A 27,995-nucleotide genomic window follows, 5' to 3' on the forward strand; every position below is an offset into this window, starting at 1 on the left:
GATTTTTTTCCTATTTTCATGCTTTTCCCCACCGCCGTGCTAAATTTTGGGGGATGTCACCGTGGAGCGGTTGGTTGGTCTTGGGGCTGTTTCTGCAAGATTGGGGTAAGTGGGTTTTCAGATATATTTATCTTCCTTAATTCACTTTGAATTCCACCTACCTACGTGGCTCTGTATATGTATGGATAACGGACATCGTTGGACTTCTGTTGTTTCTCCTCCGTGGTGCGAAATCCAACCATTGTGGGTGCTGTGACTCTGGATTTGGGAGAAATCAGTGAGGATGGGGATGGGTGTGTGTGTTAGAGATTCTGTTGTGTCGTCCCCCCTCCAGTCCCCACATTCATTGCAAAAACTTCAGCAAATTATTCCCCTGCCCGCCCAAATAGCAGTCCAATCTCAAGTCGCTTTGGGTCTAAATTTAATCTGCGTTTGGCATATTGTCAAATCTTGGATACTTAGGTCTGGGTGAAATCTCAAAGTCCATAGGATCCCCCCCTGGTTATAATACCACTCTAGTGAGTTGGGAAGAGCTCTATTCATTTGCAAACTGGGGAGAGGGAGGCTGGGAGATTGTGGAAACCGAGTCTACTACGGCTGAGTCCACAGATCCGTTTGCCAAACCAAGAGTTGATGGACTGACAGTTGTGTGCATGGGGGGATGAGACCAGAAAGGAGGATTTTGTGTTTTTTCTGTTTTGATATTTCTTCTCTGGCGGGACAACTTTCTTCAAAAAATGTTTTTGGGGAAAGAGGTTTATAAGCATCAATAGGGTGGCAACCCCAGCACAGGAAACAGCTCATTTATCCCCGGCTACGTAAATAAAGCTATAGATGGACCAGAAATTTGGAAGGAGTTTCTATGGATGGGACGGAGTTATGTGAATTGCAAGAGGTTTCTTTCTTTTCAAGTCCTAGACAGGGTTGTTTCGCTGTCTCCCAGATGTCCGCTCAAGACAGGAGGACAATTAGAGTTTGAAGCTGTTGGGTTTTTGAAGGTGGCAATAAAGCCGATTGGATTGTTTGTGGGTTGAACAAGGATTCTCTCCCGACACCCACCGAAAGCTAGGTCTCGGGGTTTTTTGTTTGTTGTTGTGTAGCCCATTCACAAATTTGTTTCAGTGCTCTGGAAACTGGGATAGGGTTGACCTGAGCGTTCTCGTCTTGCTTACGTGGTTTAAAGTCTGGTCGCATCTCAACTCGATCCCAGGCACACAGAGGAACCTCACCCCGTATGAAATTTGTGACCCTACAGTGGATCGTCTCTGGGTACAGGAAGGAGAATGGTGTTTAATGCAGGTTGCTAGAGCTGGCTGGGGAAAACGGAGGACTCCTGGGTTTATTTCTCTGCCTGAGCAGGACTTGGGAGGGGAGCTCCTACACAGAGATGTTTGTTGGCGGCCCATTTTATAGGGCTATCAATGCAGGCTGTAACTCACGGGAGTTAATGGATCCTAACTCTCTAGTGTGTTTTATTGGAGCTGTGGTGCTATTGTGTATCTTCTTCTTCTTCTTCTTCTTCTTCTTCTTCTTCTTCTTCTTCTTCTTCTCAGAAACCCTCCAAACATTGGAGAAAACGGAAACATCCATTCATATTTTGACCCCCTGTTTCACTCTAAATGCACATTTGCTTGTTTGTTTAACCACCACCGCTCTTTTTAAAAAAGTTGAAGCCGATTTCAAGAGGCAAGGGGGAAGTTTGCCACAGCTACGGCTGAAACCTCATGTACACTTTCTTAAGGTCAAGCCCTACAGAGCACAGTGGGACTTACCCGGTATATCTGAGCAAGCACCCATATCATTGCACTATACAGCTACCTTCCTGAAAACCCTTATCATTTGCCTCCCACCAACTTGGAAAAATGCTCTGTGTCTAGAAAAGGAGTTTCCAGACAGAGGTCTGCAGACCATCAGCAGTCCACAAATTCCATCTGAATGGTCCATGGGCGTGTCTGTAAAAAATACAATTCAAAATCATCCAGCACCGCGTTGCAATTGCTGCAACAATCCTTACGTTTATCTGCCAGGACACTCAGCCATTTTTAAGTGGTCCGTGGAGGGGGCGAAAGTTTGGGAACTGTTAGTCTAGGACATGAAGAAGAAAATAACACTTCTGGTCAGATGAGGGTGTAGTGTTTTGTTTGTTTGTTTGTTTGTTTGTTTTGAAGTACTTTCAAAGTCCTTAGAAATAGATGTCAGTTTTGGGATTTTGAAATGCAAATAAGTTAATGCAGTTTGTTACTGGTCCTTAAAAAGATATTAATGAAGATTTGTTACAACCCATATTGTCTCATGTATATATATATGCCAAAACCTGCTCTCTTTTTTTCTTCTTTTGCTTAGTGCCCAACAACCCCCCCCCAAAAAAAACTGAGCTTTATTTGCAGCTGAAATAATAAGGCACTTATCTGAAATTCTGCACTGCTAGACTTTTAAGTTGGCACATATTTGGAGTCAGCTACTTCCACCAACTCAACTCTTAAAACTAACCCACTTTAGGCAAGTGATCTGTTTGGTTGGGCAGCAAGATGCTTGAAAGAGGAAATCGTGGAAGTTTTCAAATTCCAAAAGGGTTGCCCCTTGTGAGCTCAACAGGGGGAAACAAACAGAAAGAAAGAAAAAACAGCCTTGCAGAATCTACAAAACAGATTTATCCCGTTAGAAGTTTCTGCACACCACTTGGGAAGGGTTGTAGCCTTGTGAGAGAGAGCACCTGCTTTGCATGCAGAAGGTCCCAAGTTCAATTGCAGAGCATCTCCTGGTAGCGTCGGGAAAGAGTTGCTGCTAAGCAAGGCGGATAAACTACTGAGCTAGATGGACCAGCGATGTAACTCAATATATAAGGCATTCGCTCTTAGAGCAAACTTTTTCCAAAGTCATTGTAGCTTGGATATGATCTCAATAAAACTAGAGTTCCGTGATCTTACACATGATGTGTTTTATTAGCTAATAATAATAATAATGATAATAATAATAAATCTGCAATGGTTTATATCTAAGACAGATGATGGAAGAGGCAACATTTGGGACGGGTGAATTTTCATGGAGTCAGTTGTGGTGGAAGTGGGGAACGCCCTATCACTAAATCAGTGACGTGGGTATCGGGTTGATTTCAGGATCCTGACATGCTCTATCAGAAACAACCAAAATCAAATGGGAGCGGGAGAGCAAATTCCTACTCCCCCAAGGGGTGTTGCCCAATATACATTTATTATTATTATTATTAATGTTGATTGCACCAGAATTACACACACACACACACACTGCTTCCGCTTCAGCTTGCACCTTTAAAAAAAACACAACACAAAACCAGGGATGGGTTGGTGTTTGAAACAGCCCTCCTGCATTTTGGCAGATGAAATTAAAGCATGAAGGTGATAGTGGAGAGATCATCATGTATAGCATGGTAGTATAGTGGTGTGGTGAGAAATTCAACGCCGGTTCAAGCCACATTTTCCAACCCCTGTTTGTTGTGGGATGTGTGGGGCCCTCACAGGATAGATAGGGGCCCCTAAGGGACATGGCAAGCTGCTCCCCACCACACCCCACACCCCAATTGCCAAGGTCTTTTGGCAGACACCTCTGGGAGAAAGAGAGAGAGAGAGAGAGAGAGAGAGAGAGAGAGAGGCAAACTGGCATTTAAGTTGCCAAACTTCCCTGGAAAGAGAGAGACAGAGAGAGAGAGAGAGAGAAAGAGAATTTCCTCAGCTGTTTGGATATATGGTATTATGGGGAACTAGAAGCTCCTAGTACAAAACTTTCCTGAACTCCTAGTACAAAACTGTGTTTTCCAGCCTGACCCTTATTCTAAGGGAAACCCCTTTCTTCCAAGCAGAATTGGGGAATCCCGCGAACTCTAGTTTGCTGAGGGTGCTGGAAACTATAGCTCTTTGAGGGGCAAGCTACAGTTCCCAGGATTCTTTGGGGAAAGCCTTGTGCTTGAAATAAACAGTGTGTAGGCTGCCCAAAGGAGACTTCCCAGGGAACTAGTGGGACGTGCAGAATTGAGTGTAACAGCCTACCATATTTAGTTTGGTCAGTGCGCTGTGAACTGGGCACGCTACAGTTCCCAGGATCCTTAGGGGGGCCTGCCTGTGCTTCAAATGTGCTTTAAACGTGGGGTGTGTACACAACCCCCAACTCTGGCCAGCTCACGCCAAGCCTCGCACCCTCTCCTCGTCACAGGCCCGCCGACTCCATTTCATGAATGGTTGCGCCCCGACATCAAGTCCAAAGGCAATCTGCCTGAGGGCAGTTAGAAAGGAGGCGAAACCTGGGGGTCGTAACCCCCTTCTTCGGCCCAGCCTGAGGGACAGTGGGTGTGTGACCGGGGCGGGGGGGCGGCCAGCCCTAGGCCCATGACCGATGGTGGGGCGGAGGCGAGGGTCCGACACGGAGAGCCACGTCCATGAGTGATGGGGCAAGTCATGGGAACCTCACCCCGAGCCCGTCACGTGGGCTGGCAGATGGGGCGCGGGGAAGGCGGGGGGCTGCCGTGCAGGGGAACGGGACAATAGGGCCTGCCTCGGCCCCTTCTGACCCAGCCCATTGTCCGCCATGCCGGGCCCCCCGCAAAGCCTCTCTCAACAGCCGGCCTACGGGGCCCCCCCAGCCAGCCATGCAGTTGCTAAGGCGGCCTTGAATGGTGGCATCCATCAAGATGTCAAGGGGGGGGACAATCCCGTCTCCCCACCTCCCTCGCCCCCCCTTTTCTCCACAGAGCCCATTGTCATCGCCCGGAGTTTAACTTTAGGCTGAGCAAGCGGCCCTCCCTCTGAGGGGATTAAAGTCTCTTTATTTATCTCCCCCCACTTCGCACAGCAGTTTCCATCTGTTTGGTTTGGGAGATTATGGGATGGGGGGGGGAGAGAGGGAGGTTGTCTGGGCAGGCCACGTGGGCAGCACCCGTGTGTGGACACCCCCAGGATCCTGCGGAGAAGGCCCTCTCCCCTGGGCTGAGCCTGAGGAGTGAACCTGAGGAGAAAGTCCGGCGACTTGGATTTGCCTTTCAGGAATTTTAGGCCCTCAGAAGTGAAGTGAGATGCCGTGAGCTGCCCCGAGATGTTATGAGGAAGGGTGGCATTAGAAATTCAATAAAATGAAATGAAATTCTGGTCCTCATGGTGCTGGATAAACGGCTGGCTTAAATTGGAGGCTGCCAAATTCTGAGTCAAAGCTTTAGCCCATCTCGCTCCACAATGTCTACACTGTCTGGCAGCAGCTGTCCCAGGTCTCAGGCAGGGGAAACTCCCAGCCTTAACAGGAGAGGCCAAGGATTGAACTAGGGGCTCGTCTCAGAAGTAGAATCTTACTTTATTTGTTAATTTTGGTGTGGGTAGGCTGTAGTTCAGTGGCAGAGCACGCAGATGGTCCCGGGTTCAATTCCTGACAACTCCAGGTAGCACTGGGAGATACCCCTGCTTGAAAACCTGGAGAGCAGCTGCCAGTCAGTGCAATGAGCTAGCTGGGCCAATGGGCTAACTTTGTGATGAAGTAGCTTCCTTTTGTTCCTGTCAAACCACCCCTTTCTTTACAAACGTGAGGACTGGGATCTGAATGTATTTTATAGAATCACGGAATCGTAGAGTTGGAAGGGACCATGAGGGTCATCTAGTCCAACCCCCTGCAATGCAGGAACCCCTTGCCTAACATGGGGCTCGAACCCACAACCCTGAGGTTAAGAGTCTCATGCTCGACCTACTGAGGGAAAGGATCATAGCTCGGGGCTAACCCACATGCTTTCCGTGTAGAAAATCCCAGGCATCTCCAGCTAGGGCTGCAGAAAGACTGGAAAGCCTCTGCCAGTCCGTGTAGACAACACTGGGCTCAATAGGCCAATGCTCTTGGTAGAAATCCACTACCAGTGTTCCTTAGTGGTAAAGCACAAGGTTTGAAGCTCCCGGGTTCAATCCTGGGCCTCTCTAGTTAGAAAAGGATTTTGAGCTGGGGATTTTGGAAAGATCTTTCCATGCCTGGGACCCTGGGAGAGTCAAGGCTAGGCAGGGGAGATAAAATGGGCCTAGGTGTGTGACACCTATAATTCAGCTTTGTTACTCTCCAGGTGTGATGGAGCCCCCATCGCCAACTTACACGTTTAGAGGGCGCAGTGCCTGCTGCCGGCCCGTCCCACTGTGTTTGAGGACCCTCCTGCTCATTCCGCTGAATGCCCCCCCCCCAAAAAAAACCTCTGACCTAAACCCACCGCCTTACAAGCACTACACTGGCCCCAGCTGTGCATGAATTGCAGCCCTTGCCCACACACCTTTGCCCCCTCCAAGTCCGGGATGCAAGCCGACGTGTGGCAGAGCGCGCTGGGCGTATCGTTTCGGCATGGTGCCAACCACCCTTCACCCCGAATCCAACTTCCTTCCTCCTTTTTTGTCCTTTTTTTTTGGCAGACACCCCGACTGTCAGAGGGTGTGGCCAGAGACAGAGCTGGCCCTCTTTGGTCTGCGGCCAAAAAACACAGCTTGTGAATGAAATGCCTCTCGGATGTAGTTGGGCGGGTGGGGGGGGGGGAGGAGAGGAGGAGACCCCCAATGGGGTGTGGTATGGGCCAGGAAGTGAGGGTGAAAGGAAGTGAGATTAGCCCTTTTGAAGCTATAGAAATCGCCCCCCTCGGAAGCCAAGAGGCTCTTAATTACCCTTGTTCTTCCCCAAGTCCCCAGAGCTAATTTTAGACTCCGGTTCAAGGCTCTTTGGCAGTCTGAGGCAATTTGGGGACATAAGGGGAGGGGGATGAGGGTTTTTTTTGTGGGGAGGGAGAGCAGTGAAGACGGGGTCTTGGCACGAAAATTGCAGGATGAGAAGGAGCAATGTCACCCCTTTGCTTTTTGCTGTTGCATCCTTGCATTGACTCTGGATTATTATTATTATTATAATAATTATTAATTAATTAATAATAATAATCATTGTTGGTTATTAATAATCATAGCTGCTATTTATTTTACTGCATTTATATCTCACTTTTTCCCTCCCTCCAGCTCCCTCTGCTCTTTTTAAAAACCATCTCTTAGTTCAGAACCACGAGGACTGGAATCTTACTATTGTATTTAAGGGAAGGGCTGTAGCTCAGGGGTAGAGCATCTGCTTTGCGTGCAAAAGGTCCCAGGTTCTATCCCTGGCATCTCTAGGTAGGGCTGGGAATTGCCCCCTCTCCTTAAAACTGGAGAGCTGCTGTCAGTCAGTGTAGACATTATTGAGCTAAATAAAATAAAAAATTCCTTCCAGTAGCACCTTAGAGACCAACTAAGTTTGTTCTTGGTATGAGCTTTCGTGTGCATGCACACTTCTTCAGATAAGAAGTTTTATTTATTTTATTTTGTTTTGACTATGGCAGACCAACACGGCTACCCACCTGTAACCGGAATTATTGAGCTAGATAGACCCAAGGGTCTGAAAGTAAGAGGTGTTTTTGTTGTTGCTTGAGTACAGAGAAGTTCTATTTTTCTCTCAAGGGCAAGAGCTGTAATTCAGTGGCAGAGTGCCTTTAAAAAAAAAAAAGCTTATTGTTGATTTTCATTATTTTTCAAAATGTTTTCAATAGCTGTTTTTACTGAAAATTTTATTATTCGTTTTGCAAAATACTTTGAGGTTTCTTTGGGTTGGTGTTTTTTTTTTTACAATCAAGTAGTATATAAATTTTGTGGAGACGATCAGTTAAATTCTTCTGGGAAGCAAATTCTTTTCTGACAGAATGCCTGGTTTTAACAACTGTCTTAACCGTGCAATGCATTTTATTTTCGGTAATGGCTTTGGCAAACGAATAAATAATAATTAAAAAAATAAAAATAAAAAAACACCTTCCAGTAGCACCTTAGAGACCAACTAAGTTTGTTCTTGGTATGAGCTTTCGTGTGCATGCAAACTTCTGTGAATAAATAATACTCGTATTTGTTTTCTTCTTTTTTTTGTAAATTTCTTTCAGGTTTTGCTTAGGGTTTTCTGTTTTCCGATCAAGCGGTATACAGATTTTATTTATTTCATAAAACGTGTACGCCGCTTGGTTGTGAACAAAGCAAAACGAAACCCAACAGTCCTCAAAGCAAATTTCATGAAATAAATAAATAAGTAAGTAAAATACCATGTTGCTTTTAAAACAAACAAACAAACAAACAAACAAACAAACAAACAAACAAACAAACACCATGGATGGTGGAGGCTGGATTGCCGGGCCTGTAAATGTCATTCTTTCTCACAGGCCTGGCCTACCCTTCAGAGCTGGCGTTCCTCTTGGAGCCCAGCGACGTGATCGCCATCCGAGATCGCCCGCTCCTCTTGCACTGCCAAGTGGAAGGTGAGGCGCCCATCGCCATCACCTGGTACCGGAACGGGGCAGCCCTCTCCAACGACAGCCATGCCGCCATCTTGTCCAACGGCTCCCTGCGGCTGGAAAGCGTTCACCGGCGGCCCCGGGGAGGCGGAGCGGCGGACGCCAATGCCACGAGCGACTCCAGCGCCGGAGAGTACAGCTGCACTGCCCAGAACCGCTACGGCCTGCTGGTCAGCCGCAAGGCCCGAGTGCAAATTGCGAGTGAGTTGGGGCCGGCCAAGATGGCCGCCGTTTGGCGCCATCTTCTGTGGGTTCAAAAAGGGCGCAGCGGGTGGGCCGGGAGCAGCGCTGGATTTAGGGTGGTGCGGGAAGTTATCCCACAATGGGCGAGGAAGCCAAGGGGGCTCCAAACCGAGAAGATCCACCATGGAGAAGATCCATTTGGGGGTGCCAAATTTGTGCCAACCCGAGAGGGTGCAAAATGGAGAAGTTCCATAATTGGGAAGATCTGTTTTGGGAGGGTGCCAAATTTTGGCCTTGTGCAGGGTGCCATATTACAAAAAAATAATAATTACCCAATTCCGCCCCGGGTGGGAGTGTTTTCTTATTTTGTTTCCATGCTTTTTATTAACTCTGTAATTTATACATTGGTGTGGAGAAGCTCAGGCCTGAGGGAAGGCATATTCAGCTCTCCAGACCTTTCTGTCTGGCCCTCAGAAATCTCCTCAGGCAGAAGGACCTGGGTTTCAATCTCCACGTAAGGCTGGGAGAGACCTCCTGGAGAGTCACTGCCAGTCAGTGTAGGCCAGGCTTCCTCAACCTCCCTGACCACTGGTCCTGCTAGCTAGGGATCATGGGAGTTGTAGGCCAAAAACATCTGGAGGGCGGAGGTTGAGGAAGCCTGGTGTAGGCAATAATGAACTAGATGGACCAGTGGTTTGACTCGATTCCAACTGTCTTGCTGAGCATTATTATGCTTCTTCCACCAATCCATGTTTGGATTGTAACATCGTTGGGTCTGGGATCTCTTTCTCCGTCTCTTACACCACACGGACTGTAATGTCCTTGGGGCAGGGGCTTGCCCGCCTGCGTTTCGCTCCCAAAAGTGCCATGCATGCTGACGGTTCTACGTACAGCCGTACCTCGGTTCTCGAACGGAATCCGTTCCGGAAGTCCATTCTGTGGGATGTAAAACTTATAGCAGTCAAGTACTGTACAACATTCCTACAGTGGACATGTTAGGGGATGTTTTGTACGACTCAGGAGAAGACTCCCTGTTTCCTCCTGAGCTGGGACAGACTTCCACTGCATGTGAATTGAAGAGGGTGTGTTGTGTTGTGCTAGCATGGGGGAGTGCACAGCCTCCATGTTCTGATCAGTGTGTGCTCTCCATTTTGTATGTTGCTGTGTGTTTGGAGAAGTGACTGCTTAGTCGCAGTCACTTGGGACTAACTTCCGTATGGAATAGTTTGAGTGTAACCTAAGCCTGCCTTCAGGGATATGTCTGTGAACCAGAATGAATCTGTGAGTAAACTACTTCTATATTTATGTTAATCAGATTCTTGTGTTTATTCTTTTTAAGAGGGATTAGAAGGGATTTTACCAGAAAGGGATGTTTAATACTAAGACTCAGATGAGTCAGCGACAAGCTGATCGCTGCGTAATTTAAAAAGGGGGGTGTTTGGAACTCTGCTGGAATATGGAACTGGCAAGGGCAAGTTAGGAAGGAGATCATTAAATCATATATCCTCTCCTGGCTCCCTAATCATCCCCACACGTTTGACTTCCGAAAATGTTCAGTAGCCAAGGCGCTGCTTCTGATTGGCTGTGGGAGTTTCCTGCGCTCAGTTGGAAGCCGCGCCGGAAGTTTGGCTTCCGAAAAATGTTCGCAAACCAGAACACTCACGTCCGGGTTGGCCGTGTTCGGGAGCCAAAACGTACGAGTACCAAGGATTTGACTTCACTGGCGGAAGCTCCGCATGCGCCTTGGGGGTGGCGGTGGTGACCGCGCCCTGTTTCTCCCCGCAGCTCTGTCCAAATTCCACATGCACCCGGAATCCATGGCTGTAGAAGAGGGAGGTGTCGCCCGGTTCCAGTGCTTCATCCAGGGTGTCCCTGAAGCCACGATAACCTGGGAGCGCAACCGCACAGCCCTGCTGACGGATGACTACCGGTGAGCTCTTGAATGGGCCTGGGGTGCTGGTGGTACGGTTGGAGGGAGGGGACTGGTGCGCTTGTGTGTTACGGATTTGGTTTTTGGTGAGTGAGCGTAAGGCATGCCTCTGAGGGAAGGAAGCGTCCCAGGAACCAGCAATAACCAACAAGGCAGGACTATGGAAGGGAGCGACATCCCAGCTTAAGAGGAGTGGCAACTCAAGCTGATAGAATATGCACAACTTGCAGGTTTAACATACAGCATAAGAGAGCAAGAAGAACATACCGTATTTTTCCGTGTACAAGACTAGGTTTTTTCCCCTTTAAAATAATGTCAAAAATTAGGGGGCGTCATATAGATGGATACATCTCCCCTAATTTACTTAAATCCGAGTCCCCCAAAATAGGGGGCATCTTATACATGGGGGCGACTTATAGACAGATACATCTCCCCTCATTTTCTTAAATCTGAGTCCCCCAAAATAGGGGGCATCTTATAGACGGAAAAATATGGTACGTTTAAAGAAGATTGGGAACCGTTTACTGAGTACATGGGAAATAGCTGTGTACAGCTGAAACAGCCGGCAGCGTTAAGATAAATTCAACAGAGTAAATAATTCTTGATGGGTGTAAGGGTGGAAAATTGATTTGAATGGTTATAACAAAATATGCAGATGGATGTAAGATACGTAAAATGGAAAGAGAAGAAGGGAAGTCATTGGATAGTTTAAAGTTTGTAAAATGTTGGTTTGAAATTGTAAAACAGAAATTTTAATGTGTATATATATATATGGGATGCGGGTGGCACTGTGGGTTAAACCACAGAGCCTAGGACTTGCCGATCAGAAGGTTGGCGGTTCGAATCCCTGCCACAGGGTGAGCTCCCATTGCTCAGTCCCAGCTCCTGCCAACCTAGCAGTTCGAAAGCACACCAAAGTGCAAGTAGATAAATAGGTACCGCTCCGGCGGGAAGGTAAACGGCGTTTCCGTGCCATGCTCTGGTTCGCCAGAAGCGGCTTAGTCATGCTGGCCACATGAGCCGGAAGCTGTACGCCGGCTTCCTCGGCCAGTAACAGAAGATGAGCGCCGCAACCCCAGAGTCGGAGACGACTGGACCTAATGGTCAGGGGTCCCTTTACATACACACACACACACACACACACACACACACACACACACACTAAATTATATATATAATAAAAACACAAGGCAGGACTTTGGGGCAAAGTCCAGGGCCTCACTCAGCTGCTGGTCACTTAGCAGTGCTGATGGATTCATCCTGCTTCCCTTCTCCCTTCCATTTTTTCCTATCCACACTATCTGTTTCACTGGGCATTTGCCACCTCCAAGTCCCAAAAGCTTCAAAGAGGAGTCACTCCCCGCCCCCCCCGCCCCGCCCCCCCCGTGCGCAGAGCACTTTCTGGCACAGGGAGACCCACCTGCAACCTCCTCTCTGTTTCATTCTCCGTCTTCCTGATTCCGCCAGGTACACGCTGCTCCCCACCGGGATCCTTCAGATCACGGGCGTGCGGCGTTCCGACGTGGGCACTTACCGCTGCGTGGCCAGCAACATCGCCAACACCCGTTACAGCCAGGAAGCCATGCTGAGCATTAGCGGTGAGAATCTGCCGAGGGCGATCCAGCCTTCTGCAACGCAGGACCCACAGCTGGATCACATCTGGGATGAGGCAGGAAAGCCAGTTGATTTTCCTTGGAGGGTATTTGGGAAATTGGCCGCTGGTCTAGTGAGCTAAAGCAGAGAGGGAGGGGCGTGGAGCTGGCAAGGTGGGGCAGGGGTTTCTCTGAGGCTGAGATTCCTTTGCATTGCAGGGGGTTGGACTCAGGGGCGTAGCAAGGTAAATGGGTACCCGGGGACAAAAAAATTTTTGTCACCGCCCCCCATTGATTCCCCCCCTCCTGCAAAAATGGTTTTACGTTATTTCATATTTTCTTACAAAGGAATAATAACAAGTAATAATAATTAAAAAACTTTTATTTATATCCTGCCCTCCCCGGCCGAAGTCGGGCTCAGGGTGGCTAACATCAGATACATAGCATTGGTATAAAATCAAACAATAATTAAATTACCTCCTAAAAACATCTCAAAATCAAATCAAAGTCTAATTTGATGGCTTTCCACAGGGTTAGGGTCGGGAACAGTAAGTGCTCCACTGAACTGAAATTTCAGCCTTCACAACATAGGAAAACAGCCAAGTAAACAGCTATTTTGGTGGAGGAGGGTCAAGATATTAACCGATATGCATGAAATTTCATATATAGCTATATAATCCCTAGTATAGTAAGATAAGACCTTTGGAGCAGGCATTTTAAAAAGTTTTTTTTTTTTGAACCGTCCTAGTAGGGCAGTAATTGTTCCTTGATAATTTGTCACCCCCTCCATTATGGGAACTGGGGCAGTCTGCCCCCTACGCCCCCCTTGCTACCCCCCTGGTTGGACTAGATGACCCTAGGGGTCTCTTCCAACTTGTGTAAGATTCTATGATTCTATGAAGTTCTACGTAGAACTGCTGAAATGACTGACCCTATATCGGGCTTGTGTGTTAACTTGGGTGGGCCTACTCTGAGCAGGGCTAAGAATGGATACAAATAACACAGAACGATTCATCGCATTAGGAAAAGCAGCATACAAAAATATATGTGTCCATCAGGAGAAACGCAAGCTAAAATACTGAGGATTTTTTTTTTTTTTTTGTGAGGGCTTAGAAAAGTTCGCAATCTGATGTGGAAGTGTGGAGAACTGAACTGAACTCTGGGGAAAAGAGAAGCCAAAATGGACAGACAGTATTAATTTTTTAAAAAGGGCCAAGTTTCTAGTCCCTATGGCTGAATCAAGGAAAAACGAGGAACTGAGGGAAACCATAACTGGCAGATTAGTAAGAGCCGCCTCTTTCGGATGCTAAACTTGGGTTGCTTTCTGGGCCTCTGGAAATGGAGGGGCTCAGAAGTTCAGGGGAACGAGGCGCCCATCTCATTTTACCTCCATTCTCTCTCACCAGTCTCAGTGGCCAAGCTCTACAAGGAGCCGGTCATCCTCTCCGGCCCTCAGAACCTGACCATCACGGTGCACCAGACAGCCATCTTGGAATGCATCGCTACTGGGAACCCTCGGCCGATCGTATCTTGGAGTCGCCTAGGTGAGTGGGGAAATTGAGAGAGAGAGAGAGAGAGAGAGCGCATATGTGTGTGACCAGACTATGGAGGGAGAGAGAAGCTTTTTGTGGAGGTCCGTGTTTGCGTGACATTGGCACACTCGCCGCCCTTACAAATCTTACTGTCTCGCCTCCTCTCTCTCTCTCCTCACAGACGGACGTTCCATCGGCGTCGAAGGGATTCAGGTCCTGGGAACTGGGAACCTCATGATCTCAGACGTGTCCGTGAAGCACGCCGGAATTTACGTCTGCGCCGCCAACCGGCCTGGCACCAGGGTCCGCCGTACGGCACAGAGCATCCTCATGGTTCAAGGTGGGTGTGGGCCTCAGCGGACCAGGTTGGTGGTGTCTGGCTAGATTACTCCGCCTGTGTTGCGTTCCTCGTCCTTTCTGCCATCGGTGGGGAGACTGGCGGGCAGTGTGCGTCGTTCTGCGTGGAGCAGAAATTAAAGGGAAGCATGCGATTCTGAGCATGTGCAAAGCGCACACCCTTTTCTCAGCAAGAAGTCACGCCTAGTTTGTCCAGAACCAGTGCAGTGTACTGATTAAAAGTGCCAGACTAGGACCTAGGTTAAAATCCCCATTGAGGATTTTTTTAAAAAAAGAACAACAACACCCCTACCTCAAAGTGATGTGGAGATATGGAGATATTGCAACTGTTTGGAGGAAAATGATAAAATGAGAGAAAGTGAAATTGGCAGGTTTCTTTTTATTATTATTATGAAAAAATCCCAAGTTTCTAGTCCCTATGGTAGAATTGAAAGCATGTGGGTTATGCCTGGTGGAGGAAACCAGAAAACCAGCAGACATCCGATTAGACACTAAGTGGACTAGAATGAACCTGCAGGATCCAAACCTCCCTTGTCATGCTTATTTGAATAGCCCAGGTAGGTGGGAAACAAAACTTCCATGTTCAGGTGTAGCCTGCCTCTGAACGCCATATCCTGGGGAGAGCTGTTGCCATTGTGCTTGTGGACTATCGGGCTGGACAATGACGGAATCAGGATACTGGGGATGGCGGGATTGTTTCTGTTCAACCCCTCAAGGATCTTCGCCTATGTGAGTGTCAGGGGCAAGAGGTTTCCCCCTCCCCTTGGGATTTTGCAACAGACAAGCCTTCACCCCCCCCACACTCTAACGCTGATGAATTTCCCTCCCAGTAATCACCACCATCAATGTCAACACAAGCCATGAAGAGGGGTGAAACGGTTTTGTTGGAGCCTCATAAATGTTTTACCGGGGTTCTGAATCTGTCGGCCGTTGACCTCACCCGCCACCATGTTTTTGAGTATGAAAGATCCCTGATTACGCTGGTAAAACATCTCCGAGTCCGTAAGGCCCCCCCAGTCCAGCTACAAACCCCTGTGACCTTTGCCTCCCGGACACAAAGTCCTGGGTGCCTCGCTGCGAACGGCTCTCCTCCTTAATTTTCTGCTCGACAGAAATTGCAATGTCCCCTTGTCTTGGCGCTCTCTCTCTCTCTCTCTCTCTCTCTCTCTCTCTCTCTCTCTCTCTCTCTCTCTCTCTCCCAGGTGTTTTGTCCCCGATATCAGTTTCATTTCAGAACACCTCGCTGCCACCCCTCCTTGCCTCTCCCCCCCCCCCGCCCCGCAGGTTTCTCATCTCAAGGGTTGATGAGAGGCAGGATCGAACCTGCCCCCAGAGCGGCCATCGATTCTGGGCCGTGGCTCAGATAAAGAGATGTGGGGTCGATTCCATGACCCATGCGCGGAGGACAAAAGGGCCTGGGGGTGATTGATGGGAGCAAAAAAAAACCCAAACACCCACAGCCACCCCACAACAGTGTCAGGAGAACGGCGTCGGCCAAATGGACCCCTTGTGGTGGCGGTGCATTCAAAATTGTCAGGGCTCCATTTCCATACAAATGGGGGGGGGAGGGATGAAGAAAGCAGAGGTCTGTGTTGGGGAGTCAAGGGGTACGGAATCACCCCATAAGCCTTCCTCTTACCTCCCCCCCCCCCGCACATGAGCTGTGGCTGCTCGAGGGTTCGCAGGAGAGTTTAAGTGTGTGACAAGAAGGTGGGCGAAGATGGCGTCTCCGAGGTTTGGCCGGAACGTCCCAGCTGGGAATGGCACACTTGACTTTGCGGGGTGAAAGGGCAGAGGTCATGACCCCCTCATCGTCGTCCCCCCCCCAACACTGCTGCCAGATCCCCTTCGATTTCTTCTCTCTAGGATGAAACATGAATGTGGACTTGGAGGCGAAAGTGGAAGATAGGAGGATGAGACCGATCAATTTATTGTTAAGGGGCAAAGAGGTGTTCAGCATGGGGGTCGGCCCCCTAAGCTATCGGAGATGTTTAGGTGCAGAATGGGCTGGCTTAGAGGTCCGCTGCCTAGATTTAAAAGGGGGTGGAGAGAGTCAGGCTGTTGGAACAGCGGCTCCCTCTCTCAGTGTGGAGCAGTGGTTAGAGCGTCGGATCTGGACCTGGGCGAGATCAGGGTTCAAATCCCACCCCCCCTATGCCATTCAGTTGCCCTTGAGCTCTTTGGAGCAAAAGGTGGCATAGAAATGCAATGAATAGAATTAAAAACGATATATTGTGGAGATGAAAGAAACATTAGGAAGGTGACTTAGGGGATGTCAGGCTATTTGTTCACCTAGGCAAGTATTGCGTACTCTGACTGGCAGCATCCACCTAGGCGCTTGGGTTATAAAGGCTCTTCACCATTGCCTGCCTGCTTCTAACCACAGATGCCAGAGATCGGATCTTCTGCATGCATAGCAGCTGTTCTGTGGCATTAGGAGCAGAGGAAGCGACTTGGGCCAGAGTCAGGCTCTCCGCCCAGCTAGCTCACCGTTGTCCTCACTGACTGACAGCCGCTGCCCAGGGTTTCGGGGAAGGGACAACTCTCGGGCCTTCCTGGAGAGGCTGGGGACTGAACCTTCTGCAGGCAAAGCAGATTCTCTCCCACTGAGCGGTGGCCCTTCCCTTAAAAAGAATGCAAGGTTCTAGTCCTCAAGCTTTTGAACAAAGGCCAGTGGCTCTCCAGGTTTTCAGGTGGGCGACAGCTCCTACCCTTATTTGGAGAACCTGGGACCTTCTGCCTGCAAGGCAGGTGCTGTATTCCTGAGCGATGGCTGGGAGGGGGGGGTCTCCATGTCCCTTCAGATTCCTTTCAAACTCCCTGCTTCCTGACCTTCTGTTATCTCCCAGCTCTGCCAAGAGCAAGGGTCCGAGTGAGCATGTTTCAGGGTGGTTGCAGGGCGTGCGAGAGGGTGCGCGGATTCCTCTGGCGCATTCTGTGGGGCGCAGGGAAAGGGCAGAGTTCGCTCTCGCCCCCCCCTCCATTGCCATGCCGGCCCCGTCTGGACGACAAAGCCATTTTCAAGTGAGGGGCCGTCTCTTCTCTCCTTTGTCTGGGGGGGCGAGGCGGGGAGGGGGCCGCTGTTCATTTCCCAGCCCTTTGGCGAGCTAATGAGATGCGGCCCGTCTCGCAAGCTTAAAGCTTCTTTTCTGAAGGGTGTCAGGCCTTTCAATGTGACATCTGCCTCCGAGGCCGCTCCCACGCTGCGGCCAGGAGCGGGGCAGGGGGGGGTGTTGAGAGGGGCTCCTCCCGGCTGTGGCGCAGCTGGGGGACCAGGACCGATCCATGGGCCTGAGCCCCTGATTCCTTCCGCAGCCAGCCTGCCCCACAAAGAGGGATTTAGATGTCTTTCGGAAATGGCTCCAAAAAGTCCAGTTCAAAACTTAAAGGAGGCCACATCTGCCCCCCGTGCATTTAGAGCCATATCGTATTGCCTTAAAATCCGTGGCTTTCCCTCTAAGAATATTGGGAACTGGAGTTTGCTTGTTGTTGTTCAGTCGTTCAGTCGTGTCCGACTCTTTGTGACCCCATGGACCAGAGCACGCCAGGCACCCCTATCCTCCACTGCCTCTCGCAGTTTGGCCAAACTCATGTTAGTAGCTTCGAGAACACTGTCCAACCATCTCATCCTCTGTCGTCCCCTTCTCCTTGTGCCCTCTATCCTTCCCAACATCAGGGTCTTTTCTAGGGAGTCTTCTCTTCTCATGAGGTGGCCAAAGTACTGGAGCCTCAACTTCAGGATCTGTCCTTCTAGTGAGCACTCAGGGCTGATTTCCTTCAGAATGGATAGGTTTGATCTTCTTGCAGTGCATGGGACTCTCAAGAGTCTCCTCCAGCACCATAATTCAAAAGCATCAATTCTTCGGCGATCAGCCTTCTTGATGGTCCAGCTCTCACTTCCGTTTGCTACTGAGCTACAATTCCCAGTGTGGTTTAGCACTCCATTCTCTTTCCCAGGAAATTCTGGGTATTGGAGGGGAAGAGAGGGTTTTTTTAAACAACTCTCAGCACCCTTAGCAAACTGCACTTAAAGCAAACATACCCTCCAAGTGTCCATATTTTCCAGGGACATCCCTGATTTAGAGAAGCCGTTCCGGTTTCTGATTTGATCCTGGAATGTCCTGCTTTTCCTTAGGACGTCCCTATTTTCATTGGGGAAATGTTGGAGCTATCCGACCCCTGAGCCGCCTGAAGGCAATCCTGTATAGGGAAGTTTTTAAAAAAATGTTTAATGTTTTTATGTATGTTGGAAGCCACCCAGAGTGGCTGGGGCAACCCAGTAAGATGTGTAGGGTATAAATCGTAAAATTATTATGGAAGGGACGCCCCTATTTTCATCGGAGAAAGGTTGGAGGATATGCATACATCTTCAAGCAGTCTTGGCGTCTCCCAAAGCATCCTGGGAACAGTAGTTTGTTAAGGGTGCTGAGAGTTGTGAGGACACCCCTGTTTCACCTCACAGAGCTACAATTCCCTGAGTGGTCAAACGGTCAATCCCTCTTCCAAGGGAATTCTGGGAATTGGACCTCTGTGAGTGGGACTTCCTAACCACTCTCATCACCCCTGTTGTTGTTGTTGTTCAGTCGTTCAGTCGTGTCCGACTCTTCGTGACCCCATGGACCAGAGCACGCCAGGCACGCCTATCCTTCACTGCCTCTCGCAGTTTGGCCAAACTCATGTTAGTAGCTTCATCACCCCTAACCAACCACAGTTCCCAGGATTCTTTGGGGGAACCGTGACTGTTTAAAGTGGTATAACAATGCTTTGAATGTGGGTCGTAGACAACTAAACGTGGTATAGTGGTTAGAGTGCCGTAAGGACAACAGAGAATTAAAGGAGGTTCAGGAAGATTACTGTGCACATTAAACGACTGTGTGGATGAGCCCGGAGAGAGAAATTGGCTGCTTTCGGAGCAAACGGAAGCCCCAATTCAGGACCGGGGGGAGGAGATGATTTAGGACGAGTTGCATTCACTCAACACAATGATTTATTTTTGTATCTTAGCGAAGGAGAAATAGGAAAGCATTTTGGTGGATCCAGGGAAGGGGGGGTGAAAACAGAGGAGGAGGGTCAGAAACTGAGAAAGATGTGGGAAATCTGATAAGTGAGGGGGGTTAATTTTCTGCCCATTGCAGAGAGCTGTTTTGCTCCTGTGTGTGTGTGTGTGTGTGTGTGTGACTCCCTCTTCTTTGAAAACTTTTTTTTTAAAAAAAACAACGTGAACCGTACGAAATTTCCAGGGCCTCGTCTCTGTGCAGTTTGTGTGCATGCCGCATAATGCAGGATTGGCAAAGAGAGAGAGAGTGAGTTCGTGCGTCTGGCAGGGTTGAGTGGATTTGTAATTGTGTCTAGCGGGAACTCTGCCCCAACCCACCCCCCACCCCCTGGGGCGGGGGGGGGAGGAGGGAGGTGACCCCGGCAACCAGATCCTGAGGGAGAGAGAGGCTGTGAAATGGGCAATGGACATTATTTTTGGCACATCTGGGACCTCGGAGCTGTAACAGAAGGGAGCGGGGTAAAGCCGGATTCAGAAAGGGCCACGAGGAACTGTGGCGTTGGTCCACAGAGCGCCGGGCGGGTGTGGATGCACCGAGAGGAGAGACACGGGGTGTGCACATGCAATTCCATGCATGTTTATGCAGGCACGAGACTCCAACCCCCCCTCTATTTTTTTATTTTTTTTGCGTTTATATCCCACCCGTTTTTCTCCAAGTAGCTCATGCAAAGCAAATGCTTGGCTGCTGAGCTATAGCCCCTCCAAAGCAGGAGCTTATACCAAGTCACAGTGCCGGATTTCGGGCAAAGGGTCCTTCCAAGGGATCCTACCCAGATTAACCCCGGGGACCAGTGCTGGATTTACGTATAAGCTAAACAAGCTATAGCTTAGGGCCCCACTCTCTTCGAGGCCCCCCCAAAAAAATTAAAGGGAAAAAAAACCTGGATGTACATTTCCAAAATATAAGATAAAAACAAATAAAATAAAACCTCCATACAGCAGCAGTGTGTTGTGTTGTGTTGTGTAGGCTCCCATGGTGTAAGTCATGGGCCCCGCCTGCTAGCCTGCTCCCTAAAATATCACTGGTTTGCTCCTTTCTATATGTAGGGTGCCTACATTCTGCATGGACTGGTTGCATGGCAACATGCGCAAATGGCTTTAGATACCTATTAGGTCCATAAATTACCATATATCATGTAAAGGTAAAGGTAAAGGGACCCCTGACCATTAGGTCCAGTCGTGTCCGACTCTGGGGTTGCGGCGCTCATCTTGCGTTACTGGCCGAGGGAGCCGGCGTACAGCTTCCGGGTCATGTGGCCAGCATGACAAAGCCGCTTCTGGAGAACCAGAGCAGAGCACGGAAACGCCGTTTACCTTCCCGCTGGAGTGGTACCTATTTATCTACTTGCACTTTGAAGTGCTTTTGAACTGCTAGGTGGGCAGGAGCTGGGACCGAGTAAAGGGAGCTCACCCCGTCGCGGGGATTTGAACCGCTGACCTTCTGATCAGCAAGCCCTAGGCTCTGTGGTTTAACCCACAGCGCCACCCGTGTCCCTTTTCAGCACAAAAAACAGCAACAATTTGTTGTTGATGAAGGACAGCTGGACATATAAAGGGCCCCATTACCTTCAGTAGCCTAGGGCCTCATCAAACCTAAATCTGGCCCTGCCAGGGAACCTTCTGCATACAAAGCAAAATCTCTGAGCTTGGGTGCTTCGAACTTGGCCACCCTCCTCTGAACATTTATGGGTGGATAGACAGATCCGATAAATTAGATAAGGCAGATGAAGCAGGGCAGAGAGGAGGGTGTTCATTTAGTTTAGAGCAGGATGCTGGCCTCGATGATACTCTTCTCATGTTCTTATGCCCTTGGGGTTGCTTTTTTCAAACCAGCCATTGCCGGTCATGCTCACGGCCCTAAGATGCTGGCTTGGCACCATGACTAAACTCCCCTTCCTGATCTCGTCTCCCCCTCAGCCCCGCCGGAGTTTGTGCAATGGCCCCAATCCGTCTCCAAGCCCCCCGGCAGCAGCGCCATTTTCACCTGCGTGGCCCAAGGTGTGCCGGAACCCCACCTGATCTGGCTGAAGAACGGCAAGGTCCTGGCGCCCGGAGAGAACATCAAGCTGACACACAACAACAGGTGAGACCGGGAACACACTTAGGAAGGATTAAGCCAGGGGTGGGCAGTGGTGGCAGCTGGTGCCCTTTGGGTCTGGTGGGACGGAGGGCAGGGAGCCCAGCAGTAGGGGGCGCCAGAGCCAACCACAGGTAAGGTCACAGCTTCCGGGTCATGTGGCCAGCATGACTAAGCCGCTTCTGGCGAACCAGAGCAGCGCACAGAAACGCCGTTTACCTTCCCGCCGGAGCGGTCCCTATTTATCTACTTGCACTTTGATGTGCTTTCGAACTGCTAGGTGGGCAGGAGCTGGGACCAAGCAACGGGAGCTCACCCCGTCGCAGGGATTCGAACCACCGACCTTCTGATCGGCAAGCCCTAGGCTCTGTGGTTTAACCCACAGCGCCACCTAGGTCCACAGGAGAGTCAGCTAATTCTAGTTTTGTCCCCATCCTCCTTCCTGCTGAAGGAGCCCTATGTAGAGGGATGGTGTGTGTGTGAGAGAGAGAGACAGAAAGAGAGAGGCAGACAGAGAGACAGAGAACATTCCTCAGCCATTAAGAACTCTTTATCTTAATCTCCCTTTTCTCCATCAGTTTGTTAAACAATGCAGATGGCAAATTCCATCCAAATATGATTTCATCTGCTGCTGTTTTTGATTATATGAGTTTCTGATCCACTCCTTGTGTCTTATCTTGGAATACTGCCATATTGCCTCTGTTGTACAGGCTTCTTCTAATATTTTTCTTTCTATCTTTCATCTCCTTACCTTATAACCTGACCATGCTCTATTTCCCCCCCCCCCCCTGTTGACTTGTTGGAACACTCTGTTAGTCTTGTTGTGTATGTAGTAAAATAATAAAACATTTTTTAAAAAAAAATACGGGAAGCATAGGATGGTTGCAGCATCCTATTATTATTATTATTATTATTATTATTATTATTATTATTATTATTTTATGATTTTCAATTTTATCCATTTCAATAATTTTACAATCATTTTAACATTTCGAAACCTGACTACCTTCCCCCCTCTTTCTGCGGTTCCTTAAATTTATTTTTTATATTTTCTGCATGTTCCAAATTACTCATTTATTCATCTTCTTTACTCTTATAAAACTGCAGGTTATTACAGTAATCCTGCCAACGTTGTTATCCGTTTACAGTTTATTTGTAAATATTCAATAAACCATTTCAATTCTTTTATATAAAAAAGTTTGTTATACTGATTTCTTATTTTCCCTGTAAGTTTCGCCATTTCTGCATATCCCCTAAGTTTTTGTATCCATTCTCCTTTCTCTGGGACTACTTCTTCTTTCCATTTTTGGGCAAGTAGCATTCTTGCCGCTGTAGTTGCACACATGAATAAATTTCTATACAGTTTGGGTAGTTCTGTCCCTATAATTCCCAAAAGGAATTACAGCATTCCAAAGGCTGGAGAGAGAGAAAGAGCTGCCCAGCCATTAAGGGACCCTTACCTCCCTTTTATTTGTCACTGGGTGCCAGGTTACAATTTCTTTTTCCAGAATTCTATGCCTTGTTCCCAACAGTCAAGGCAGCCGAGTTCCTTAATAGTGGTGTTTTAAAGATGGCCACTACAGGTTGGCCTGCATCTGCCCCACTAGGTGTTTTCGGAATTAAAATCAACACAGTTGTGCCTTTTTCTAAACCAAAGGGAAGACTTTGCAACTCTTCTGCCACAACACCTTCTGTCTTTGTCTTGCTAATGCTTCTCTCCACCCCAAACACTTCCCATAGCACCCTGATGATCCAGCGAATTACCTCAGCGGACGAAGCCATCTACCAGTGCATTGCGGAAAACAGCGCAGGGACCAACCAGGCCAGTGCCCGGCTAGCTGTGGCCCTGTCCAAGGAGCTCCCCAGCTCCCCAGAAGGGGTCAAGGCCACTGCCCTCTCCACCACCTCCATCCAGGTGTCTTGGCTAGAGCCCCCCATGGAAGTGACAGAGGCCATAATCGGTTACGTGCTGCACATCCGCAAGGCGGGAGGTGAGTGGGGAGCCTCATCCCAAATTCCCACCCAAGGTTCACTTTCCAGGCGCAGGTTTGGTGGACTACGTACACCAGGGATGGTGCCGCGGTAAAAGATTTCATTTTCTTACAAATGAGGAAGGCATATTGTAACGGTGCCAGATCAGAGCGGGCGGTTGGGTAGCTATGGTGTCCTTCTTGTGGGCTTCCTGAAGGCACCTGATTGGATGCTTTAGGAGAGCAGGATGCTGGGCAAGGTGGGCCTTTGGTGCCACCCTGATTCCATCCGAAAAACGTAGCATCGCCAATTGACCTCTCTTCCTCCTCGCACCTCCCGCAGAGTCCGACAGCCGGGAGCTCCAGGAGGCCGTCAGCAAGACCACCTTCCAGCACGTCTTCACCAACCTGGAGCCCTCAACAACCTACTCTATCTACCTGAAGGCTTACTCACCCCTGGGCGCCAGCCAGGATTCCCAGCCCATCCTGGCCACCACTCTGGGCAGCAGTGAGTACACCCGTTGGAGCTGTCTTCCTCCTCCTCCTCCGTCTCAGTGCCACTCCTTGTAGATGAGGAAGACGGGGGCGAGACCAGAATTTGTTGGCCATGCCTGTCGTTGGCTCTGGCTTCACCTGCCCTTGGTACCTCCGGCTTCTGCCCTTCCATTCTTTGGTTTGGCAAATTCAGAAGTGCAATATTATAGCTACAGTGATCATGTTTAGGGATGCATTGCAATGATCATTGCAAATCTCTGTGTGTGGCCTTTCAGCTAGATGTGCTATTCTCTATGCAAACATGGTGTGCTCCAGTATTTTTTATTTATTTTTAGTACGGATGATCATTGAATTGTAGAGTTGGAAGGGACCCCGAGAATCATCTAGCCCAACCCCCTGCAATGCAGGAATATGTGGCTGTCCCATAAGGGGATCAAACCTGCAACCTTGGCGTTATCAGCACCATGTTCTAACCCAGGGGAAGTCAACCTTTTTATACCTACCGCCCACTAGTGCATCCTTCTCTATGGTAAAATTTCCTTACCGCCCACCAGTGCTCAATGGAAGGAGGATTCATCTTGTGCTGTAGAACCCCCTACCGCCCACCTAGAATCCTGAAACACCCACTAGTGGGCGGTAGGGACCAGGTTGACAAGCCCTGTTCTAGCCAACTGAGCTATCTGGAACGACTCAAGTTGTGTTTCCTTTGACGTTCCATAGTACACAACAGAATGTGCACGCCGTTCTCTTGGAACCAAAGCACTTTGTGTCTTTAATGCTCCTAAACGCTTACCGTAGCTTGGGAGCATACGGGACAACAACTCCTCGCTGTTTTCCCCTCGCACCTTCTCCAGAGTGACCCTAGGAGCCCGTCCTCAGGGGCCAACTCACCTTCCTTCACTGATTGACTCCAATTGGCACAAAGGGCCGGGACATCTTCTCAGTGGATAAAATGCTCCCTTTTCATGCTGATTGGGCAGATATAGGACTTTGGAGACAGGGACGATGCTGCAGAAACAGTAACAGGTCACACACACACCCTGCAACCCTGGATCCCTACTGCACTGGGCACCAGCCACAAATGGTAATAGCTGTCAGGGACTAGGCAGAGGAGGAATGGCGGAGACCGCCTCCCCATCCTGACCCTTCCAGGGAAGAGGAAGAGGGAAGACAGTACAGATTTACAACAGGGGGTTTGAGGGAGGTCGCAGCTCAGAGGCAGATGAAGGGGAAAGCTGGGAAATCACGAGAGAGCCAGAACAACACCCGGCTGACACATTGTCATTAGAAAGCACCCCAGACCCTCCATCTCCCAGAACCTGGCGATCCTTAAAGGTAGGAGAGCATACAAATCAATATGGCTAACCTGATTCAAAAGCACCCACCCACTCCACTCACACATGAAAACAAAGCTCACCACAGCCAATCACAAACAAGCAACTGCACCCTAGGCCAACCCCAACCTCTCTCACCACCAAAGGAACAGTTACAGGTAGGTAGCCGTGTTGGTCTGGCATAGTCAAAACAAAATAAAATAAAATAAATTCCTTCCAGTAGCACCTTAGAGACCAACTAACTTAGTTGGTCTCTAAGGTGCTACTGGAAGGAATTTTTTTATTTTACTTTGTTTTCACCAAAGGAACGCAAGTGAATGGCAAACAGAACCTTCACGAGCGACGCTGACACAAAACCCCACACATACATAAAGTAAAACAGAAACATCGTCACCTGACCCCATCCCCACTCACCATGACCCCCTCCACCTCTTCCTCCCTTTTCCTTCCTAATGTAACCCTAATGTCTCAACAAATGAAACTGACCTATAGGAAATGTAACTTGAAAAAAGAGACATTGCACGTACTTTTGTAAACCAAGAAATCCTTAATAATAATTAAAAAATGTAGGAGAGCAAAGAGCTCAAAGACAGAGGGCACGTAGCTGCACCCATAGAGGAGTTTATGGTGACGACGAATGAGGAAGTGGGAGAGACAGGGGTGGAGATTCACTTGGGACAACGCCATTATTGAAGAGGCTGGGTTCTAAAGCCTCTCTCTGTGAAGACTGAAATAAAAAAGGACTGTAAGAAACTTTCCCTTGTCTTTATAATTCCCGGGCAACCAGCCGGGAGCCGCTGACAGCTTCCTGACAATAGCATGGGACTGAGAGAGACCCCCCAGGTACGGGAGATGCTATGTCCCTGCTTCTCTCCATCTGGGTGGGAAGGACAGTCACTCACCTCCCCCCCCCCCGTCTACTCAGTCCCCGCAGCACTGGGCTTTTTCACCAAGATCCTCAACGACAGTGCCGTCCACGTCTTTTGGGAGCTGCCTGCCAAGCCGGGCCGAATCGAAGGCTTCAAGCTCTACCTCCGAAAGCTGCCCAGCGCCCACTATGAGGGCCCTGAGCTCTTATCCGGCATGGCCAACTCTTTCACGTTCAGCAACTTGGGTGAGTCTCCTCCTGGGCCTCCTGCGAGGGGGACCGTAGCTTCAGCTCCCTGGTGTCTCCAGTTTAGGAGAATCCAGTGGTCATGGGAAGACACCTTGCAGAGCTGCTGCTGGTCAGAGTAGACAATGCAGAACTATGTGGACTAATAGTCTGTTCTGGCCTGAGGCAGGTTCCTTGCCACATGATGGAGAAATTGGCCGCTATCCCTTAGCTTCCCTTGCCAGCTAGCCCTCAGATTCTCCATCAATGCTGCCCCCTAGTGTCAGCTTCCATAAACCTGACCTCCACTCCTTTCCAAACTCTCTCCCACAGAACCATATGCCATGTACGAGATCAAACTCCAGGCCTTCAACGGGAATGGCGATGGGAACAGCAGTGTGCGGTTTGTCTCCCTCAAGGAGAACTCTGAGAGGCTGGGTAAGGACCAGAAACACACACACACACACACACAAACACACACACATGTTTCTGGCGATGGGGGATAAATTCAATTCTGTTCGCATTTAAAGGCAAATGTACCTAATTTACATTTACCGAAACAATTCGCAGATTGGAATGGGGCCATCCTTCAAAATCCACACTTCTCTACAAAAATGCATATACTAGTGAAAATAACAGAAAAAGTGTATTCCATAAGGAAAAACTGCTTTGCAAAAATGTCTACAATTAGGCGAAATTACAAAGGTGTATCTATTGGGAGAAATTTGCACTAAAATGAATTTTCATTAATGAATTTTCATGAGGATACTTTTAAACACACACTTATACACACTAGAGTGGCCAGAATTGTGGAAACTTTTGGGATTTCCTAGGTCTGATGTCTCATAACATCAGTCTTTTGTCAGTTTTAAGCAAATCCGCTATAACTTTAGCTATAACTTTAGATAGAACAAAGAGAATTCAAACCAGTTTATCGTGTTTTATCTTCTGCATTACATTATCATTCTATTGATACATGGTATTTATGGTATTGTTTTATGGTGTCGTTCTAAAAAAGACTGATGTTCTGAACCACCAAACCTTAGAACTGCAACATTTCCTAAAGGTTCCCACAATTTTGGCCTCTAGTGTATAAACATAAAGCAATTATTCTTTATATCTTAAGTATGTTAAATTTGTAATGTTTAATATGTGCTCCTGTGAGAGAGGGGTTTGGAGAATTGCTTTCCCCAGTGGGAGGGGGGGGAAGGATGAAAAAATTTAACTGATATGTAATGTGCTTAAAATTGGTAAAATCAATAAAAATATTTTATATATATATATATATACATAAACATAAAGGTAAAGGGACCCGTAACCAAGGGAGCCGGCATACAGCTTCTAGGTCATGTGGCCAGCATGACTAAGGCACTTCTGGTGAACCAGACCAGCGCTCAGAAACGCCATTTACCTTCCTGCTGGAGTGGTACCTATTTATCTACTTGCACTTTGACGTGCTTTCGAACTGCTACGTGGGCAGGAGCTGGGACCCAGCAACAGGAGCTCACCCCGTCGTGGGGATTTGAACCACCGACCTTCTGATCAGCAAGCTCTAGGCTCTGTGGTTTAACCCACATCGCCACCCGTGTCCCTATACATAAACATACGGATGTGATAAATTCATGTGAAGAGAACTGAATCTTTGGGAAAACAAGAAATGAAGAGAAACGGAAATGGGTAGCTTTAGGCTTGTGATGTTCCCCAAAACTTCCTGACTGCCCAGGGTGCAGGGCTAGGTGGGCTTTTGGAGTGTTCCAGCAGGACTGTTTTGATGCTCTTCTTTCAACCTCCCCTGGGCAGCCTGCTCCATTCAGCCACTCCCGATTGCTGATCCCCACTCTCCCGCCCCTCCAACTCTGTGACCTCTGTCCCCTAACGACTGTGCTTTGTCCCACAGATGCCAACTCAGTGTGCCAGTGTGGGCAGGATGGGGAGAGCTCCCTCGCTGGCATTGTGGTTGGCGTCCACATTGGCATGGCGTGCATTATATTCTGTGTCCTCTTCCTTATGTTCGGCTACCGGAAGAGGTGAGGATGTGGGGGCT

The 27,995-nt window shown here is 48.8% G+C and overlaps 1 protein-coding gene across 1 annotated transcript; it reads left to right on the forward strand.

Annotated features, from left to right (window-relative positions):
• LOC117038851 (immunoglobulin superfamily DCC subclass member 3-like) lies at positions 1 to 27,982 on the forward strand. The gene is made up of 12 exons (XM_033135803.1): positions 1 to 105; positions 8,201 to 8,533; positions 10,301 to 10,445; positions 11,913 to 12,043; positions 13,444 to 13,581; positions 13,751 to 13,909; positions 20,900 to 21,065; positions 22,800 to 23,050; positions 23,373 to 23,537; positions 25,784 to 25,972; positions 26,285 to 26,389; positions 27,849 to 27,982. Exons 1-12 carry the CDS (start codon positions 54 to 56, stop codon positions 27,980 to 27,982), a joined length of 1,968 nt encoding a protein of 655 aa, XP_032991694.1. The 5' UTR covers positions 1 to 53.
• The last annotated feature ends 13 nt before the right edge of the window (positions 27,983 to 27,995 follow it).

This window comes from Lacerta agilis, chromosome 17 (genome assembly GCF_009819535.1).
Source record: "Lacerta agilis isolate rLacAgi1 chromosome 17, rLacAgi1.pri, whole genome shotgun sequence".
NCBI lineage: Eukaryota > Metazoa > Chordata > Lepidosauria > Squamata > Lacertidae > Lacerta > Lacerta agilis.

Coding starts and splice junctions, on each gene's coding strand:
- LOC117038851 (XM_033135803.1), top strand. CDS start 54: ATGTCACCGTGGAGCGGTTGGTTGGTCTTGGGGCTGTTTCTGCAAGAT. Junction 13,582..13,750: donor CGTATCTTGGAGTCGCCTAG/GTGAGTGGGGAA, acceptor CTCTCCTCACAG/ACGGACGTTCCATCGGCGTC. Junction 21,066..22,799: donor AAGCTGACACACAACAACAG/GTGAGACCGGGA, acceptor CACTTCCCATAG/CACCCTGATGATCCAGCGAA.